The 18,083-nt window shown below is 45.7% G+C and overlaps 1 protein-coding gene and 1 long non-coding RNA gene across 2 annotated transcripts; one reads left to right on the top strand and one right to left on the bottom strand.

Moving 5' to 3' along the window:
* Window positions 1-359: 359 nt before the first annotated feature.
* Window positions 360-14,735, bottom strand: LOC126987869 (swi5-dependent recombination DNA repair protein 1 homolog). Its single transcript, XM_050845331.1, has 4 exons — window positions 14,709-14,735; window positions 14,185-14,382; window positions 13,500-13,514; window positions 360-449 (listed from the first exon to the last, which is right to left on the bottom strand). Exons 1-4 carry the CDS (start codon window positions 14,733-14,735, stop codon window positions 360-362), a joined length of 330 nt encoding a protein of 109 aa, XP_050701288.1.
* A 1,363-nt stretch (window positions 14,736-16,098) lies between these two features.
* LOC126987945 (uncharacterized) lies at window positions 16,099-17,807 on the top strand. Its single transcript, XR_007741299.1, has 2 exons — window positions 16,099-17,469; window positions 17,537-17,807. It is a non-coding gene; the product is annotated as an uncharacterized LOC126987945 (long non-coding RNA).
* Window positions 17,808-18,083: the final 276 nt, after the last annotated feature.

Genomic DNA, 18,083 nt, shown 5'->3' with positions numbered 1-18,083 from the left:
TCCAAGCATGCCACTCACTCCACACCCACTCCACCCTTTGTCTACTCCCTCCCCTACACCCACTCCACTCCGCATCTAATCCACTCTGCTTGATACTCCACTTCGTCTCTACTTCGTCGTCGTCCTCCTCCTCCTTCTCTTCTTTGTCTTCTTTGTCTTCCTCCTCCTCCTCCTCCTCCTCCTCCTCCTTTTTACATACACACTCCACACACCACTCCACATTTAATCCACTCATCAAAATTGCATCCGCCTGATACTCCACCTCCTCTCATCTTTTCCTCCTCCTCCTCCTCCTCCCCACCCATGCCTTAGACGGGGAGGGCGTGAGGCACCGTCCACCAGCCTCACCCACACCCTCATCACACCCTCATCTCCCCTGTGGGCGTGGGTGACGGTGGGCGGGCGTGGGGCTGTGGGTGGGCGTGGGACTGTGGGTGGGCGGGGCCTTGCTGTGAGGGTGGGCGTGCTTGTGGGTGGGGGCTGAATGCAGTGGGTGGGAGATCAGGTGTGTGTGTGTGTGTGTGTGTGTGTGTGTGTGTGTGTGTGTGTGTGTGTGTGTGTGTGTGTGTGTGTGTGTGTGTGTGTGTGTGTGCGGCAAGGTGGGACATATATGGGAGGTGGATGGCAGGTGTGGTCGGTTGCTGGGGGGTGTGAGGGTGGTGGGGGAGGGGATGGGTGGGGGGTCGAGGGGGGCGGGGGGAGAGTCGTTATGCATAGGGCGACAAGGGTGAAGGAGAGAGCGAGGAAGGAATGAAGGAGGGAACAGGAGGAGGAGGAGGAGGAGGCAAGAATGAAAACAGAGGAAAAAGAAGACGAAAAAAAATATTGAAGGAGTTGAAGATTGGAAGGAGGGAAGAGGAGGAAAAAAGAGAAAAAGGATAAAACTATGGAGGAGAGAGAGAGAGAGAGAGAGAGAGAGAGAGAGAGAGAGAGAGAGAGAGAGAGAGAGAGAGAGAGAGAGAGAGAGAGAGAGAGAGAGAGAGAGAGAGAGAGAGAGAGAGAGAGAATGGAACAGACGCGACAAAAGAGGCATTGAAAGAAATGGATGAATGGAAGAAGGAGGCGAAGGAAGAAAAACTAGAGAGATAATGAAAGCAAGCGAAGGATGGAAGGAGGGGAAAAGAAGGAGCGAGAGAAAAAGGATTGGGTATAATAATGGAGCTATAGGAGGAGAAAAAAAATAGAGGAAAAATAAAAATAAATAAAAAAAACAAAACCTAAATTAAAAGAGGAATAGGTGACAGAAGTAGACTGATAAAGCAACAAAAGTGGAAATAGAAAATAAAAATGAAAGAAATTAAGGAAGGAAGAGGAAGGGGTGTCAGGGATGGAAGGAAGGAAAGAAAGAGGAAGCAGAAATGATGAAACGAGGGAGAAAGCAACATAAAAGAGATTGCAAAGATGGAAGAATGGAAAAGGGAGTGGAAGAGTGGATCAACGGAAGGAAGGAAGGGTGAAGAAACGGGAAGAAGGGAAGATTAAAAAAGATAACAAAGTGTGGCAGGAGGGAAGAAGGAATAAATGAGGGATGAATGGAAGGAAGTAGGAGGCAAGGGTTGAAGGAAGAAGAGATTAGGGAAAGTGAAGGAAATGAAGGGAAGTGAAGAGGGGAAAGAAATGGAAGAAGTAGAAGGAGTCGTGGATGGAAGAATAGGACGAAGATAGATAAAAAAAAGATGGAAGGAAATGAAGGAAAATGAGAGAAAGGAAGGAAATGAAGGAAAAGGAGAGAAAGGAAGGAAATGAAGGAAAAGGAGAGAAAGGAAGGAAATGAAGGAAAAGGAGAGAAAAACAAGGAAGTGAAGAGGGGAAAGAAATGGAAGAAGTAGGAGTCATGGATGGAAGAACAGGACGAAGAAAGATAAAAAAAAGATGGAAGGAAATGAAGGAAAAGGAGAGAAAAACAAAACAAAACAGAGATAGAGAAAGAAAGGTGTGGAAGAAGAATGAGGTAGGGTGGATGAGAAAATAAAAGGAACATGAAAAGGAAATAAAAATAGAAAATGGTGGATGGAAGGAGGAAAAAAGGAAGCAAGGGGAGGAGGGGAGAAAATAATAGAAAAAAAAGGAAAATAGAAAAAAAAGAGGCAGGGGTCAATAAGAGAGATGGAGAGAATACGAAAGAAACATATAGAAAATGAAGGATGGAAGGAGGAAAAATGAAGCAGGGAGAGAGAAACGGAGAATTGGAATGCGAAGGAGGAGGAGGAAGAGGAGGAGGAGGCAGGGATGAATGAAGGAGATGGAGAGAATATAAATGAAAAGATACATTAGAGGAGAGGATGTAAGGAGGAAAAAAAGAGAGGAAGGAATAAGAATGAGGAAAGGAGGAGACGAGAATAAATAGAAAGAAGAGAGGAGAAGAGATAATGAAGAGAGCGAAGGACGCTGTTAGCGGAGGAAGTGGTAGATTGGATTAAAGAGGTAGAAGAGGAGGAGGAGGAACTTAAAGAAAAAAATAATAACATGCCTCAGTATCCTAATTATCAGCGTGGACGGAAGTGACATTGACGCCAACTGCCTAATTGCCTTCTAATGAGCCTCGGGGGATAAAAATATACACGTGACTTTTGATATTTGACAGTAGAGCGGAAATTAAAGTTCATGTTTGTTTGGCGGACATTAAAATAGAAAGGAAAACGATGGAATTATTAGTTGAAGGTAACGAGTGTGTGTGTGTGTGTGTGTGTGTGTGTGTGTGTGTGTGTGTGTGTGTGTGTGTGTGTGTGTGTGTGTGTGTGTGTGTGTGTCTTTCCTTCCTTCTTATTTTTTCTCTTTCGTTCTTTTTTTCTTTTTCTTCCTTCCTTCCCTCATTCATTCATTCTTTTCTTCATTCATTCATTATTTATTTACTCTCTTTTTCTTTATTTATTTGTCTCTCTCTCTCTCTCTCTCTCTCTCTCTCTCTCTCTCTCTCACACTTAACATTCACATATATCGTGCCATTTGTAAATCTAAGTAACTTCAGAGGCTGTGACGCACACTAAGGGACTGCGTGCGTGGGCTGCGGGGGGCGGCGTGCTGGGGGGCTGAGGGGGGGCGGGGGTGGAGGGGGGCCTGAGGGGACAAAGAAGGAGATCAGGAAGCAGTGAGGGGCAGCGCGGTGTGGGGAGGGGGGGATGGATGGTAAGGGGAAGGGGTAAGGGAGGACTAGAAATGGATGGGGGATGAGTTTTTGTAGGGGGAAGAAGTGGAGCTGGTGGAATGTGCAGTGGGTCAGGAGGGGTTTTTGTAGGGGGGAAGAAGTGGAGCTGGTGGAATATGTAGTGGGTCAGGAGGGTTTTTTGTAAGGGGGAAGGAGTGGTGGTGATGGAATGTGTAGTGGATCAGGAGGGGTTTTGTATGGGGGAAGGGAGTGGAGGGAGGATGTGTCGGAGTGTAGTGGGCATTGGAAGAGGGGGGGTGAGAGAGGCATCTGGAGTAGGGATGGGGTGACAGGGTGGGGCGATGAGTATAATAACTAATGTGAGGGGTGAATGGAGTGGGTGCCTTGTATTGGGGTGATGAGTGGGGTGAGTGAGGTGGTGTGTTACTGGGGAGGGAGAATGGAAGGTGTAGGGGGATGGAGAGGTATTGTGGGGGAGCTAGTATAGGGTGTTGGGATGATTAATGGAGTGGGTAAGGAGGCTTGTTACTGGGAGGGTATTGAAAGGTGTAAGGGGATGGAGAGGTATTGTGGGGGGGAGCTAGTATAGGGTTTTTGGGGTGATAAGTTGGGAGTAAAGAAATGTGTTAATGGGGAGGTGCAGTGGGGAGTAAAGAGAGAGTGTTGGGGTGCAGTGGGGAGTAATGGAGGGGTGACGATGAGTTGGGGTGTGTTATTATTATTGCCATCATTATCATCATTGAGATCCATTAAAGGGGATCAAGGTAAAAAAAAAACTATAAAAAAGCCAACACAGACCCAAACAGAGACCCCTCGATGAGCAAACATGGATAAGAAAAAAGCAAAAAAAGACTAAGGAAAAAAAAAAAAAGAAGGGGGGGACAAACAATACCTAATGAGTTAACAGCTTGGAGGGTGTGGTGGTATAAGATCACAAGGAAAGGAGGGTGTGTGTGTTTGGTGTGTGTGTTTGGTGTGTGTGTTTCTATATTTCCTTCATTCTTTTTTTTTTTCGTTAGTTCTTTTTTTCTTTCCTTCCTTCCTTCTTTCCCTCATTCATTCATTCTTTTCTTCATTCATTCATTCTTTATTTATATCTTTATTTATTTAGACGCTTTCGGCTTGCACTTTAACAATTTCCAAAGGCCAAAAGGGAGATCAGGCAGGCTCTTATGAGTGGTATTTTAGGTTCACGGTACAGAAGAAGGGTCAAACTACCACCTGGGTCATAAAACTACCCGTGTAAATGTCCCAAACACCTACGAAAGCCTTGTCAAATATGTGTTCCTGGGTTCCGAAATGTTTTATAATACGATCCTTAGTGTTGGGATTATAAGACACCTTCGCTCCTAACATCAGCTATTTCTAAAGGTTAAAGAGGGGGTCAGTCGGGTTCTAATAAGTGTTTCTTCAGGTTCATGGTACACCCCGGGTTCTAATAAGTGTTTCTTCAGGTTCATGGTACAGAAGAAGGGTCAAACTACCACCTGGGTCATAAAACTACTCCTGGAAATGTCCCAAACACCCTACGAAAGCCTTGTCAAATATGTGTTCCTGGGCTCCGAAGTGTTTTATAATATGATCCTTAGTGTTGGGATAGGTAGCTTGCATGGGGCTTGGAAGTTAGAACAAAATCGCATCAGAAAGTTAAGAGTCCGCAAAAGGTCATCGATTTAGTTTTCCCTCCCTTTTTGACCTTTTTATATGCTCCTTTTTAAGCTTTCAATCGTACTTCCATGAACGACACGTATGCTTAAAACACCATCCTCACCCCTATCCTTAAGCCCCTACACATATGCTTAAGACGCCATCCTCACCCCTATCCTTAAGCCCCTACACATATGCTTAAGACGCCATCCTCACCCCTATCCTTAAGCCCCTACACATATGCTTAAGACACCATCCTCACCCCTATCTTAAGCCCCTACACATATGCTTAAGACGCCATCCTCACCTCTATCCTTAACCCCCTACACATATGCTTAAGACACCATCCTCACCCCTATCTTAAGCCCCTACACATACGCTTAAGACGCCATCCTCACCCCTATCCTTAAGCCCCTACACACATGCTTAAGACGCCATCCTCACCCCTATCCTTAAGCCCCTACACATATGCTTAAGACACCATCCTCACCCCTATCCTTAAGCCCCTACACGTATGCGCCGTACTGACCTTAGCCTTCTACAGTACATCTCCTTCTTCCACTCATCCTTCATTCATCACCTCTTCCCTCCTTCCACAGTATATCATCCTTTTTATTTTCCCTTCCTCCCGTTTTTTCAACTTTCCCTCTGTTCATCTTTCTAATTACCATTCTCATTTCCTCATTTTTTCCGTTTTTTTTACAGCTAAGGAAACAGCTCAAGGGCAACAAAAAAGATGTAAAAAAAAAAAAGCATGCTATCTATAAAAGGCATGGCCGGTATACCTGTCTCGTCCGTCCTCCCTAGCCAGGAATTTATACAACTTTTTCCTGAAGGCGTCCGTCGTATATTTCCTGCTAAGCCTATTTCTCTTACTTGGAACTCTATTCGTGAGCCAATCATTTCCAGAATCTTCATTAAATCAGAGTTAATCCAACCTGAACCCATCGCTGTGAGCCCGAAGATGAATTAAGGGAAGGGAACAAAGACCGTGGGAGAGCGATGACTGGATTGAAGACTCTTAACTCGGATCAAGGAACAAAGGTTGAGAATATTCTAATGACGATCAAGAACCAGAAGTGGACTTGGGGAGGTCATGATCGTATGTAGAATTGCTAACAGACTGACGACCAAAATAGCAGAGTGGCGAACCGGATATTCTTGAAGGCATTGCGGGCAGAAGACCAGGACATGGATTCTCTAACGCTTCTGGTTCTTGTTATGATGATTTTTCAAGACCAGAGAAAAGATACGTCTGGTTCAAGAGTGTTTTCCCAGTTTATCGCGTAGAAACTTTACAAGACTACCACCGGAGATATGAAACCACCCATGGAAATCCTTACAACTTAAACGAAAGCCTCTTCAAATAGATATACTAAGGCGTCGAAACGTTTGAGACTATTGGCCGAGGCTTGGAGGAGAGAGAAAATAAAACTTAAAAATTTGCCGGAAGAGGACGAGGTACCCCAATTTATACAGAGAGACAGATAGATGACGTTTTGAAAGCCATTTATCCTACAGTGAACTAGCAATGGATAATGATGATAATGATATGATATAAAAGAGATTACAAAGATGGAAGAAAGGGAAAACGGGAGTGTAGATGAATGGAAGCAAAGAGGGATGGGTGAAAAATCTAGGAAGGGAAAATAAAAAAATGATAAATTATGGAAGAAGGAAAGGTGATGAATGAGGGATGAGTGGAAGGAAGGAGATGTACTATTGAAGGCTAAGGTCAGTACAGAGCATATGTGTAGGGGCTTAAGGATAGGGGGTGAGGAGGACGTCTTAAGCAGGTTTGTCGTTAATAGAAGTACGATTGAAAGCTTAAAAAGGGAGGTTAGATATTTATGGAGGGAAAGAGAGGACAGATAGGGTGTAACTGGATCCGGAAGCGGCCATTTGTTGATCGAGTGGCCCCTATCCTGTGTATCTCTTGTGTTTGTGTATTCTTATGTATCCTTGTGTTATTATGTTTCCTTGTCTCCATATGTCCTTGTGTCCCTATGTGTCCTTTTGTCCCAGTGTATCCTCGTGTTCTTATGTATCCTCATGTTCCTAATTTTACTCTTGTTCCTCTATCCTTGTGTTCCTATGTATCTCCATGTGTTTGTTTCCTTCTTTGTTTCAGTGTATCCTGTGTATCTTTGTGTTTTTGTATATATATCCTTGTGTTCCTATGTATCCTCGTGTTCCTATGTTTCCTTGTGTTCCAGTGTGTCCTTGTGTCGTTGTATCCTGGTGTGTATCCTTGTTTCTGTGTATCCTGGTATATTTTTGTGTTCCTCTGTATATCTTCGTGTCTATGTATCGGTGTGATCCTATATCCTAGTGTATCCTTGTATTCTTGTATCATTATGGTGGGATGTGCAGGATATGGGGAGACGCAGGGGATGATAAAGGTAAAAAAAAAAAAAAAATGTTTAGGGTGACATTCTTGTGTGTGATGTTGATATGCTTTCCGGGTACATGGCGCCATAGTAAAGGAGGCAACGTGGTAATGGTGAGTGTGGCGAGGTGGCGGGGAGGTGGAAGGAGCCTTACACGAGAAGAGGAATGAGGAAATATGAATCAATTTTACGAGGGGCACGTAGAGTTTATGAAGAGTGTGTCAATGGTCCCATGTTGTAATGTGAGCGGAGAGGATGATGGAGGGAATGGTAATGTGGAGGAATAGGGAAGTAGAGGGTGACGGGTCGGCCTATGGAATATATAGTAGAAGGTGAAGGGCGTCGCAATAACCGTGTAGCAGCGACGGGCCAAATTTTTCCCATGATATAAACCCCCCAAAAAATAGATGATGCATAAACTAATCACACATGCGTTGATATATATTATGAAATGGTTTGCGTGAGTGATGATTTTTTCTCATTTTTCCCGCTTAGAGGGGCTTTTAGGAAACATGATCCCCGCAGCTACCGGGATAAGCAATTCTTGTGGGAATGTGCGGGAAGAGGGATGTAGGGATGTAGAGGGAGAAGGGTCGGTCTATGGAATATATAGTAGACGGTGAAGGACGTCGCGATAAGTAGATCATGTAGGAATGGGTAGGAAGAGGGAAGTGTAGAGGCGGATGGTTGTACATTTTTTTTTTCACCCTTCCCTCTTTCCTTCCATTCATCCTTCACACTCCGTTTTCCCTTCCATCTTTGTAATCTCTTATATCATCATCATCAACATTATCATCATGCTCCCAAAAATCTTTAAGTTTTCCGCCATTTACTTTACAGATTTCAATTTCTGTATCTTGAAGGGCTGGTATAAAGTTAGGAACCTGCGAATGACCTCCAATAGCAACCCTGTAACTCATTACTATTCAAACAACTGGTATCCGGTTCGAAGGACCATTAATTTTAACTGTGGAAAATATGTAGCCACTTATTGGGGTAAACCCTCTGAAATCCCTTCACCTTCGTAGGTGTGGCTCACAGTTAAATGCTGGGTTTATAAAAAGGTGTTCAGGTTTCTACTCACATAAAAGGGAGATGGATTCCAGTTATTTGAATGTTGTCCTCGTACACTAAACAAACCACTGAAAAGGGCGAAACGTAATGATTTAGTGTATTGTTGTGTAAGTTAATTTATTTAGCATGACAACCTCAGGTGATTCTGAACTATTAATATAATTTACCTGAGGTTTGTTGTTTTCATGCTCCGTAACGACACCGCTTATTCGTGGTGCCGAACACTTTACTGCCCTTCTGTCGCGTGGACGTTATGACGCACCACACGTACAGTACTGCTTCATACGCAACGTCTTCGATTCTCTTGAGTCGTGCGTATTTCTTTCCCCTCCTAACACCTCACCTATTTGGCCAAATTAGGATTAATGCTAGAAAGGTACTTAGCTGTAACCATCAGGGTGTTAATGACAGGCAGCAGTATTGTTGATCGACGAATCCTAGTTGTTAGTAGTATAGTAGTCCGGGCGTCGTGTCTGCTCGCCGTATCTGGTAAGGCTGGTGATGCGGGAGCAGTATTGTAGTTTGACGTATCCCGGCAGTAAGTAGTAGAAATCCAGGGCGTCGACTGCTTGCCGTGTCTAAGTAAATATCGAGCCAGACGGTGGAGCACAACCAGCGCCGACCCGTCTTCTTTCGATAGCTATAAGCTGCTGCATCTGACAGGCTCGCTTCCTCTCTCGCTGCCTTCCCTCGCACTCTGAAGCGCTATTCGAAGCAGCTCTTTGAAGCATCGTTTTATTTAAGTTAGTTTGCTGGTTAACTTATTTTTTAGTTTGTTAGCTGTGTAAACTAGTCCTCTCCTCGTAAGTAGGAGTAGCATTTTTTGTTGTTGCTGTTAGCTGTGTAATCTAGTCCTCTCCTCGTAAGTAGGAGTAGCATTTTTGTTGTTGCTGTTAGGTGTGTAATCTAGTCCTCTCCTCGTAAGTATGTAGGAGTAGCATTTTTGTTGTTGCTGTTAGTTGTGTAATCTAGTCCTCTCCTCGTAAGTATGTAGGAGTAGCATTTTTGTTGTTGCTGTTAGTTGTGTAATCTAGTCCTCTCCTCGTTAGTAGGAGGAGCATTTTTGTTGTTGCTGTCAGTTGTGTAATCTAGTCCTCTCCTCGTAAGTATGTAGCAGTAGCATTTTTCTTATAATTACTCCCCCCCTTTTTTTGTAGTTTTATTTGTATTATTCCCTGACATCTTCATTATCCATTACTAGTCACCTGTAGGATAAATGGCTTTCCCAACGTCATTTACCTGTCTCTTTGTATAGATTGGTGTACTTCATCCTCTTCCGGTAAATCTTTCCATTTTATCTCTCGTCTAAGCCTCGGCCCATAGTCTCAAACGTAGAGGCCTCCATCTCAGTGAATTTGTGTCCCAAGAAGAATGTAATGACTAAAAAACATTAATTAGTCTTACATATGTCCTCTTATTTTACGTATTTGCTTCCTAGTCACAACGCACTGATGTCAACGATAAAGAAGTTGAAAGCCTTACGATACACGTCTTAACTCTGTGCCCTTAGCCGGTTTCTGACATTCTTTTCTACTTCCTTATTTGAATATAACTAACCACAAGAGTATTCCATCATTTATAAGAAAAAATGAAAGTCACATGGAGCTTAATCTCAACCGTATATTTTTTTTACAACAAAGGAGACAGCTCAAGGGCACAAAAAAGGAAACAATAATAAAAAAGCCCGCTACTCGCTGCTCCTAAGAAAAAAAAGAATCAAAAGAGGTGGACAAAAGAGAGGTCAATTTCGGGGGGAGAGGTGTCCTGATACCCTGATGGTGGATGGATGAGGCAAAAGGATGGGCCCCCGCAGCTCGTGGTCTGTTAGTGTGGTGACTCCCGCCGCGTGAGGCCCAACATTTCCACGGTGCAGCGGAGTGTTGGTCTTGCGCCTCCGAACTCTTCCCGACTGTTGTTTCAAAGTCATGAGTATTGAAACGTAACCATTGACATTGGCGGCGGCCCGGGCTCAGGATTCAAGGGTCAGGGGCAGCGTTACCAGATTATCGTACTCAGAGCATCGTATTTTCCTGTTTCTGACCCATAACAAAGAAGAACATCGATAATTAACTATCTGAACTCTAATTGTAAATGTATATCGTTATCAGTGTAGGCTCGACAGTTTTGGGCCTCAGGCAGACGAAAAAAGTATGGCTAGTACGACAATCTGGTAACGCTGGTCAGGGGTTGTGCGTTGCCAAATTATCGTACACACCGTATTGCATTTTCGTAGTTTCTGACTGATATCTATAGTAAATACAAACAAACAGACATCAATAAATAACAGTTTTAACGCCAACTTTAATATTCTTTCATTATTTGTGTAGGTACGAGAGTTTTGAGGCTTAAAAATGATAAATACAATGTGGTGAATACGATAATATGGCAACGCTGGTCAGGGGTCATGCGTGGCGGGGTTCATCATGCAAACTAACTTTTCTCACCTCGCCGGCTGTACATTTCTGAGCCCGGCGACGCGCGTTACCCTCCGGTACAGTCTGCACCATACGCGACGTGCATTTGTCGGTGAATTTCAATAGCGTCGCTCCTTTGCCGGCGAGAAATTCAATCACGTCGAATTGTTGAGACGCTCCGCCGAGTCTGCAGCCGCGGTTTCCATGTCACGTGGCTACAGGGGTGACACAGCTGCTCAGGACCAATACAGGAGGAAGGGACATCTTTTTATTCAGCTCCCTTAGGTACTGTCCGTGTCGAAGCGTGTATAGCATTTGAGCTCCTTGGGACTCTTACGAATCTTATGTTCCGTCGTAGGTCAGAAGGTGGCTCTGATTTGTGTTGACATGTCTGCGGTATACGAAATGCGAATAAAAAAATAAAGAAATAGATAAAACATTTGCGATCATCATTCATATCAATATCCCTGCTTTCGACATCAATGACGCCATATGACCTTGCAGTTGCGGCGCCAAGATACACGTCCCAATAATCATCATTGACATCATTGAAGTAAACTATAAACTATAACTCCTAAGTGTCATGATATGTACATGGAAACAGTACATAGAGGTAACATTTCAACCGTATAGATTTCAGTGCGCCAAAAAGCACACTTGACTGTTTGCTTGTACGCAGAGTAACACAAAAAAGAAGAAACCAGAAAACTACCTCTTGAAAACCCATTACCCATTACCCATTCAAAAACCCAGCTCCTTTCGCCGACGGAGACACAGACGAACTAAAGAAAGCAAACATATAGCAAAAGGTGAATTATGTGGTGATTGTGGAACGGCGGTGTAGAATGTGTGGAAATGAACAGGATGGAGGAAGAGGAGAGAGAGGCAGACCATAGAAAATAAATATATATGCATGATGTAGTGATGGTGGAATGACGAAGTAGTATGGAAAGGGGGACACAACTAGGCAAAAGAAAAAAGATATTGTAGATGAATGATATGATTGTGGAACGACGATGGAAAAGTGTGGAAAAGAAGACACATTTGGACGAAAGAAAAAAAATAATATAGAAGAAGGTGGAGTGAGTGAAAATAAGCAAGAGGAAAGAAAAGAGAGAAGTAGACATGATGAGTAGATAGTGGAAGATGTTGAAGCAGAGGAATGATGATAGAATAGAGTGTAGATGTGGATGAAAGGCTGAAAGTTGATGGAGCGGTGTTTGTCATGTGGAAGGGCGAAGAGAGGATGGATGTTTGGGATGACAGTAGTGTGGAGTGGATGTGGAGAGGTCGACGAAAGGGGGCAGGTTGTGGAGGCTAAGTGGAGCAGATGTGGAAGACTTGTTATCCACCTACGAGCAAGCACAATAGCATCCACGAAATGAAAACAAAAATAATGATAAAAGTGAAGAAAAAAAGGGAAAAAAATGTCGAAATAATGAAAGGAAGCGAATAGACGAGTAGGAGAGGAGGAAAAAATAGAGGATGTGAAAATCTAAATAAACAACGATAATAAAAGGGAAAAAATAAAAATAAAAATAAAAATGGTGATAAAACAATATAAAAAATGGCGATAGAAGGAGCTCTCATTATTTTCCTCTTTTTTTCCTTCTTTATATGCTCATCTTTCCTTCCTTCTTTCTTCTCCTCCTCATCATCTTGTTTTCATTTTCTTCTTTATCTTCTTTTTCTCTTTTCTTCGCCTTTGCTTTTTTTTTCTTTTCTTTTTCTTAATTTTCTTCTTTTCCTTTTTTTCTTCGAGTTTTCTTATTTTTTCTTTACTTCTTTTTCTTAATTTTCTTCTTTTCCTTTTTTTTACGCACACACATGCATTGTTCTTCCCTCCATGCCCTTTTCTTTCCTCCATGCATCATCTTCTTTCCCTCTTTCCTTCCTCTGCTTTCCCTATTTCCATGATCCCTCCCCTTCCATTCTCTTCCCTCCTCAAAACCAGCTCTCCTTTCTCCGCCCTTTTCATCTCCCTCGTCATCTGTTTCCTTCCCGTTGTCTTCATCTCCCTTTTCCTCCCTTTTCCTTCCTTATCTCCTTTCCTCCCTTAACCCCTTTCTACCACATCTCCATCTTTAGTTTCTCCCCAAGTCCCCTTCCTCCCCAACGTCCCCTCCCCACCATTCTGAACGTAATGGCGGCTGGTGGGGGAGGAGGAGGGGGGGAGGAGGTAGCATCATGGCGGGAAGAAGATGCTGGTGGGGAAGAGGAGGGGAGGGGAGGGGAGGGGAGGGGAGGAAATGGGGAGGGATGCGGAGGAAGTCTTGTAATCGTGTGTGTGTGTGTGTGTGTGTGTGTAGGGTGGGAGGGTGGGGAGGAAAAGGGGATGGGGAGTAGGGGAGTTATTTGCTTATGGGGCGGAGGTGTGAAAGTGTGTGTTCTGAGATGATGTATAGATGGAGAGGTTAGTGAAGGGTGGGGAGAGAGAGAGAGAGAGAGAGAGAGAGAGAGAGAGAGAGAGAGAGAGAGAGAGAGAGAGAGGAAAGTAAAGAAATAAGGAAGTGAAGTGGAAAAATACCCCAAAAATATGAAAAAAAATAACGTTAGTAGACAGAGAGGAAGACAGTGTGTGGTGGAGAGAGAGAGAGAGAGAGAGAGAGAGAGAGAGAGAGAGAGAGAGAAGGGGTGGAGAGAAGAGAACATGGAAATTTAAAGGAGATTAGAAGTGGAAGGAAAGAAAAAAGGAAAATCTAGAGATGGGGAAAAGGAACATGAAAGAAAATCCAAGTTACCAAGAAATAGGAAAGTACGCTGAAGAGAGAGAGAGAGAGAGAGAGAGAGAGAGTAGGAGAGAAAGGGGGAGGCACTGCGACATATGGAACGGGGTGAAATGTTTCGTGAATAGGGGGAGGAGAGTACCTGCTTGCGGTGCACCTGGGGGAGAATAGAGTAGTGGTTAGCAATGTTGGGGAGTTAACTGAGGTGGTGTTGGGAGCATACGGCGAAGGGGAGAGGGGAGAGGAAGGCGGTGTGGCGCAGAGGACAGTGTGGTCGTCGGGTTGGGGAGAATGTACAGAAAAACCCTGATTGTTGGCTGTCTGTGGGGCGGGAGGAGAAGGAGGAGGAGGTGGAGGCGGCGGAGGTGATGGGGGTGATGAGAGGCGTGAGGAGGCCGAGGGAGCGGCAGATGATGGCAGCAGGAGACGTAGGGTAAGGGGAGGGCGTGAGGGCAAGCAGGGGAGCGAGAGAGTTCAGCAGGAGGAGATAAGAGGAGGCAGGCCGCCAGATGGTGGGAGGCAGGGAGACAAGGGGAGGCGGCGTCGGGCAGCGCGTCGCGGGTCCCACGCACACACCCAGCCACCAGCCCACCGCCGCTCCACCACCCACCTGTCGCCCCCCACCTGCGCCGCCCACCCCGCCCAAGCACTCACACGAGGCACCCACGCCGCCCCCCGCCCGCCCACGGCTCAGGGACACTTCAAAGTTTATCGTGACCCAAAATAAGGTCCGCCGCCCCCCCCTGACGCCCCCCACGGCCCTGCGGATGAGTCGACCCCAGTTTCCCACGCCCCGCCGCCGCGCACCGCCACGCCGCCACACACACGCCGGCCGCCGCGTGCTGGGGACACATATGGTGCAGCGGAGGCTTCTGTGGGCCCAGGGGCGTGGCGGGGCGGCCTGTGGGGCACGCCGGCAGCACGGGGGCGGTGAGGGACACGTGGCGGCGGCGGGCTCGTGGCGGCGCGGCACCGCTGGGGGGCACGGCCTGGATGGTGCTTCGGGCAGGCGGCGATTGTGGCGGCTGTTGTGTGCCACGGGGCGGGGGCGGCCACGACAACCGCCGCCGATTCCGGGCTCGGGGCGGCAAAAAACACGACCGTCGCACCAACACCAACACGACTGCTACCGTTGCTCCTACCGCCACTGCTACTACTACTACTACTACTACTACTACTACTACCAATACTACCACTGTTACACTCATATCCACCTTCAACACCACCACCATCACTGGAAACAACTTCAACAAGCCACCATCATCTCCCCTCGTATCGGTTCTCTCGGGGCTGGGGGGGATGCTGGGGGAGGCGAGGGTCCTTCTCCCCCCCCCCCCCCCCACCACCACACCTGCTGCGTCGGCCAGGTAACATCCATTTCAACACTCATTAATTGCGGGTTCGTTCTCGTCAAGCAAACGGCATGTCTTTATAACCCCCTGACCAGCCCTGCATCCCTTCTCTCTCTTCCTTCCTTTCTTTCTTTCTTTCTTTTTCTTTCTTTCTTTCTTTTTTCTTTCTTCCTTCCTTCTACGCATTCTGTCGCATTTTCCAATCCATTCTCCTTCACACTTCCTTCCTTCCTTCTTTCCCTTTCTTCTCGATCTCTTCCCTTCCTTACCTTTCCTTACCTCTCCTTTCCTTACCTTCCCTCTTCTTACCTTCCCTCCATCCCTCGCTCACTGTATTCGTGGTGATGATGATGATGATGATAGTGATGCTCCTCCTCTTCCTTCTCCCTCTTCCCCTCCCCGGTCGCCATATTGCAGTCCACACAACAATACGGGGGATGAATCTTCGTGCATTAAGCATTTCAGGGACGTAATCGTGATTTTATACCGGGGAATCCAATTACCTGCCGACGTTTTTAATTTCCAGCAGGCGTTACGGGATTACTACCTGTTAAATCTGATTACAGGCCCGCCACTGCCTCCCCCGCCACCACCCCCACCGCCGCCGCCGCCGCCCCCCCTTACCATCTCCTTCCCCCTCCCATCCCCTTACCATCTCCTCCTCCCCCTTCCTACCCCTCACCACCATTACCATTTGTATCATTACCAGCACTCCTCTACCATTCCTACCTATACAAAGGAACACAAAGCAGCACAAAGGAAGAACAAACAACAGCAGACCTACAACCACCACCACCACCACCACTACTACTACTATTACTACTACTACTACTACTACTACGCCATTACCACCATTACTACTTCTGCTATACTATCACCACTAACTCTAACACCACCTCCACCACGACTACCACAACTTACACTACCACTTCTGTACAAGTATCTCCACCATACAACCCCCACCACAACCAATACAACCATTACAACCAATACCACTACTAACTCCACCACCACCACCACGCCACGCAGACCTGAGTAGTACAATTATTATTTTTTTTCACGACTAAGGAAACAGAGCAGGAGCTAAGCAGAATACATAAGTACCCGCAACACACTAATCCCACGAAGAAAACGGAAAATTGTACACGAGAAGAATGATCTAAGTTCGTTGCAAAGGTGTTCTGCTAATTGGTGAGATGGTGGTTGTGTCTCCAGGTGGTTACAGGTGAAGAAGATGCGCAGGTAGGGTGGGTGGAAGAAGGTGGTGGTGGTGGTGGTGGTGGGTGGTTGTTGGGGGTGGAGGTGGAAGAGGTGGTGGAGGAGGAGAGGAAGGGAGGGATGTATGTCACGGTAGGTTCTGGTTATCTCTGGTATAAGAGTGTTTCTCTCTCTCTCTCTCTCTCTCTCTCTCTCTCTCTCTCTCAAAAAACAATGAGGGAAATCAGAAACAGAGAGGGAAACGGATGCCGCGCCGAAAACATTCGGCCGGCGTCCTTCCATCCCAGACTCGACAAACGTAGCTTTTGCGCCGTCACGGTGTTTACGATTAATTTAATATTCCCGTCTGGAGTTGTTCTGCAGTTGTCTGGAGTTCCCGCCCTCCCCCGCCTCGGCGGTGCTGGGGAGCGTCAGGGAGCCCAAGGTCTCCCTGGCGAGCGTCGCGGGGCTCAGGGGTTCCGGCAGGGCGTCTCGGCTCCCTCGGGGCGTCCATGGCGGTGCCGTAGATCCCGAGTGTCCAGGGGCGGGGGGAGGGGAGGGCGTTTGGTGTTGTGTGTTGGTATGGGCGGGTCTTTTCTGGGGTGAAGGAGATTCATTCGTATCAGCACACGGCACCAAGGAAAGGCGATTTCAGAACAACTCCACGACAGGGATATTACAGGTGAAAAACACCGAAAACAAGGAAAATACACCAGAAGAACATCAGAAACTGGACAATCCAGGAGAGGAATTCCAGGAAATAGACAAGATAGAAGCACAGATGAGAAAAAGGAAAAAATAAAACAAAAACACAAAAATCCAGCAAGAAGGCCTTTGGTGTGGTATATTGGTATGGCTGAGCCTTCTTTGGGGTGAAGGAGACTCCGCTGTAGCAAGATACGGCACCAGGTAGAGGCGATGTAGATACTCTACACAACACTGTCACACGACAAATAAAGAAAAATAACACCGGAGACAGGATAATACAGAAAAGGAATGCCAGAAAAAAGAAATCAGATACAAAACACAACATTAGCAAAACGAACAACTAGGATTAAGGACTTTGGTGTGGTATGTTGGTACGGGCGAGGCTTCTCAGGGGTGAAGGAGACTCGTCTGTAGCAGGATACGGCACCAAGAAAAGCCGATATACAGTAGAAACAACACCAGAAAAAGGAAAATGAAGAAAGAGAAAACCAGCACAAGGAAAATACAGAAAAAAGAACACCAGAAAAAGAATTGCTGACCCTGACTTAACTGTCGGGGTGGGATGCTGACCCTGACTTAATTGTCGGGGTGGGATGCTGACCCCAGCTTGAATGTTGGGGTGGGATGCTGACCCTGACTTAACTGTCGGGGTGGGATGCTGACCCCAGCTTGAATGTTGGGGTGGGATGCTGACCCTGACTTAACTGTCGGGGTGGGATGCTGACCCTGACGTAAATGTCGGGGTGGGATGCTGACCCTGACGTAGATGTCGGGGTGGGATGCTGACCCTGACGTAAATGTCGGGGTGGGATACTGACCTTTAAAGGAAGGAAAATTAGTTGTTGCGATGTCTTAGTTTATCGACAAAGGAATCGACGTTTTGGGAACGAAGAAAGGAAAATATGGTTTTGAGTTCGTTTAGTTTTATCGACAAAGGAATCGACGTTTTGGAAACAAAGAAAGGAAAATATGGTTTTGAGTTCGTTTAGTTTTATCGACAAAGGAATCGACGTTTTGGAAACAAAGAAAGGAAAATATGGTTTTGAGTTCGTTTAGTTTTATCGACAAAGGAATCGACGTTTTGGAAACAAAGAAAGGAAAATATGTTTTTGAGTTGGTTTAGTTTTATCGACAAAGGAATCAACATTTTGGAAACAAAGAAAGGAAAATATGTTTTTGAGTTGGTTTAGTTTTATCGACAAAGGAATCAACGTTTTGGAAACAAAGAAAGGAAATTATGTTTTTGAGTTGGTTTAGTTTTATCGACAAAGGAATCAACATTTTGGAAACAAAGAAAGGAAAATATGGTTTTGAGTTGGTTTAGTTTTATCGACAAAGGAATCAACATTTTGGAAACAAAGAAAGGAAACTATGGTCTCTCTCTCTCTCTCTCTCTTTGGTAATTTGTGTCCTCCTTTTCCTTCTCTTCTTCCTCCTCCTAATCCTCACATACGTTTTCCTCCATTTTT

The sequence above is a fragment of the Eriocheir sinensis genome, chromosome 67, assembly GCF_024679095.1.
Source record: "Eriocheir sinensis breed Jianghai 21 chromosome 67, ASM2467909v1, whole genome shotgun sequence".
NCBI classification, from domain to species: Eukaryota; Metazoa; Arthropoda; class Malacostraca; order Decapoda; family Varunidae; genus Eriocheir; species Eriocheir sinensis.
This window is presented reverse-complemented; position numbering and strand designations above follow the sequence as displayed.